A 3,094-nucleotide genomic window follows, 5' to 3' on the forward strand; every position below is an offset into this window, starting at 1 on the left:
GGGCTTCAAATCCAGGTTACAAATATGTACCACGTCATATCCTGCCTGGTGCGATTTGTTCTTTGTGGCTCGATCTTCGCGATGTCAAGCTACGAAGCGCTGCCTCCAACCCCCACGGGTCCAGCTCACTCCCAACGACCAAGGGCTGGTGCCAACTCCCACGCATTCCGGCGTCGCGCTACGTATGCAAAGTCTTCGCGTTCGTTTTGGGTCATTTAATTTCAACGCCAAAAACACACTGGATTGATTGATGGATTGATGACTACAGCTAAGAGGAGTGCGCTGGGAAGCTCCGTGGACGAGAAGGCCCTGCGAGACGACGCGCATCGAGACGCCCAGTACACACTATAACACCACCGGCGCCAGTACACGAAGCGCTTCAAGTGCGACGAGAAGAAAGAAATGCCAACGCAGTCACGGGAGCAATTCAATTATTACTGTAGAACATCTTTCGTATTTTGATGGGTTGGAAAACGTCGTCCCACTCTATGTACCCTCCACAAAACGTGCTCTACATCCTTCCCCAAGACCCGCCCGCTACGGCGTTCGCATCCCCGCAATGCGGGAATGCCAATAGTGCCCTCAAACCTTTCAAAATCCCAGGAAAACCACATCGGACGACGTTCTACTGTCCTGAAAGCGACGCCTTTATTGCATTTCCCCCAAATGCGTCAAGTGCGTTGGAAATGCAGTGCTTTCTTGAACTTGCAAGGGCGGCGATGGGCCATTTTGCATCACGCACAACACGAGTCGCATGTGGATGCTCCTGGGTCTGGCCAGCGGCGTCGCCGCGGCGTCGTGCCCGTACACGTCGTTGGGTGGCAGCACTCGCGTCCTCGCAGGTGACGTCTACTGTGGCGGCGCCCAGTGGTGCATCCTATCGCCGTTAAACTGCTCGATCCTCGGCTCCTACGTGCCATTGAAAGACACGTTTTGGAGCGTCGATGCGATCGGCGACATGACCAACTATGCCAACCCTCAGTTGTACACTACGACACGAACAACCTCGCATCTTCAGCACTTCAAATAGGACTCTCGAGAGCGAGAATCGCCCCGACCTCTCGCAAATGAGGCTGCCGGCGTCGCTACAAAAGCTGTCGGTGCCATCTTCACTGGGACCATCGACTGCATTTGAATGCATCCTAGGACGTTTCGATACATTCGGTGGTTGCCACTCGACCGGATCATGGCGTCGTGGCCGGCGCTGACCACCTTGTGTGACGCTTCAACCAAGTCTGCTTCGTGCCATGACCCTACTTCATGAATGTAGGACAATGACCAACTGCTCTCTCGATGCCTTGCCGAGATCGTTCACGTACCCCGCCGGTCTCAAATCTCTGTACGCGACTGCCTGCATGGCCGCACCAACTGATGGACTCAATATAGGAACCTGGCCAAGAATCAACTGACGCAGATACCGCCCAACTTGCCCGCCAGCATTCGCAAATTGTACGCTGGCAGATTGCGTCATGGGCTCGAATCCTTACGGAGTAGGGTCGTGTCTCAGAATGCCCTATCCAGCCTCCAAGGATTGCCGCAAACAGTGATCAATCTGTCTCTCCGATGCACTTGTGTACAATCGATAACTTTTTTTCACGGCGCCATAGAGACGCGTCCAACAACCAACTTGGCAACGTTTCCAACATGAACTGGACGTCCATGACCGCCGTGTAAGCTTTCTCTCATGATGCATCCTGCCCTGGAAATTGTGTTTTAGGGATCTCTCGCGCAACAACTGGCTAAGGACATTTAGCGACGTCCAGCTTTCGCGCCGTCTCATCTCCTTGTGCGCTTTTCGATATGTACGGTGGCGACTAACACTTGGTTGGTGTAGCAACATTGCCAACTCTTCAAATTACCTCGACATTATCATTGATCAGCAGACGTTCAACGCGCTGGACGCACTCAAACCGTGGAGTGCACTCAAGGATGCGACCGGCAACGATCTCACGGACCCTGACGGCAGCATTATCTATACCGGCTTTCTCGTCACAAAGTCCATCCGAACAAGCAGCGCCACCTGCAAGGCCAGACGTGGAAAGACGCATCTGCTGTGGGCGATGACGTCCAAGCACTACGTGGAAGTGTGCGTCGCCGAGCCGCCAGAAGCTTCCTCCGGCGCCAGTACGTTGCACGATACTAGTGTGTCGCCCGCATCTAGCTAGTAACGCAACCCTACGCCTATAGGTACGGGTCTTATCGTCGGGCTCGTCATCGGTGGGCTCGTCATCCTCGCACTTGTCGTGCTCTTCGTCAAGCGCCGCCAGTCGAAGAAGACAACTACGACCACCAACCCGTTCGCACCGCCGACGCCCCAAAAGTCCTCGCCGCAAGCCCCGTACGAGTACGTGCCACCAAAGGATGACGATGACCACGACTTGTACCCGCTTCATCCGTCGCCGTTCGGATCGCCAGCGACCAAACCGACACCGAGTTTCGACGCAACAACCGACATCAACCGCTCCGACGACGCGCCCTCGCATCCGTCTCGTGATCCGTTGCTCAGCCAGGTAAACACGTCGTTGACGCATGGATCGAGCAGCCACGACGCGTCGAGCATTGACCAAATTGCAGCGACGTCATCCAACGCTGAGGACGACGTCTACTTGGATGTCCGGCCGCTCCGGAACCACAAGCTCGAGCTCCTGGACCTTGTCGTTACCTCCGAGACGCCGTGGGCCTCGGGCGCATTCGGCGAAATCGGGCTCGGCACGTACGCCAACGAGAAGGTTGCAATCAAGCGCCTCAAGAACCCGTCGCCAGCTAGTGTGTTGCACTTTATCGAAGAGATCAAGCTGCACTCGCGGTACGGTTCTCTTGTCTGGCGTGGTGACTGATATATGCTCGCTTTCTTTGATTTGCAGCATCGAGAGCGATTTTATCGTCAAGTTTGTTGGCGCGAGCTGGCGCCGTCCGATCGAAATGGAGTGCGTCGTCGAGTACATGGACCTCGGCGATCTGCGCAACTACCTCGCGACCAACTCGCCGGCGCAGTTTGGCTGGGACCAAAAGCTTAAGTCCATTGTGAGCATCGTCCGCGGACTCGTCTACCTCCACACGTTCAGCCCGCCGATCATCCACCGCGACCTCAAGT

At 55.6% G+C, this 3,094-nt stretch overlaps 1 protein-coding gene across 1 annotated transcript in view; it reads left to right on the forward strand.

The window, feature by feature from the left end:
• Positions 1-754: 754 nt before the first annotated feature.
• Positions 755-3,094, forward strand: part of SPRG_21399 (hypothetical protein) — a gene marked incomplete at both ends in the record, with an annotated part of 2,877 nt that continues 537 nt past the window's right edge. Inside the window, 10 exons of the mRNA XM_012354290.1 lie at positions 755-984; positions 1,031-1,096; positions 1,147-1,215; positions 1,271-1,339; positions 1,387-1,449; positions 1,608-1,670; positions 1,718-1,786; positions 1,835-2,124; positions 2,188-2,806; positions 2,865-3,024. Of these exons, the coding sequence (XP_012209680.1) occupies positions 755-984; positions 1,031-1,096; positions 1,147-1,215; positions 1,271-1,339; positions 1,387-1,449; positions 1,608-1,670; positions 1,718-1,786; positions 1,835-2,124; positions 2,188-2,806; positions 2,865-3,024 (1,698 nt within the window). The remainder of the gene's footprint in view (positions 985-1,030; positions 1,097-1,146; positions 1,216-1,270; positions 1,340-1,386; positions 1,450-1,607; positions 1,671-1,717; positions 1,787-1,834; positions 2,125-2,187; positions 2,807-2,864; positions 3,025-3,094) is intronic.

Source organism: Saprolegnia parasitica (genome assembly GCF_000151545.1).
Source record: "Saprolegnia parasitica CBS 223.65 unplaced genomic scaffold supercont2.153, whole genome shotgun sequence".
In the NCBI taxonomy this organism is placed as follows: domain Eukaryota; phylum Oomycota; class Saprolegniomycetes; order Saprolegniales; family Saprolegniaceae; genus Saprolegnia; species Saprolegnia parasitica.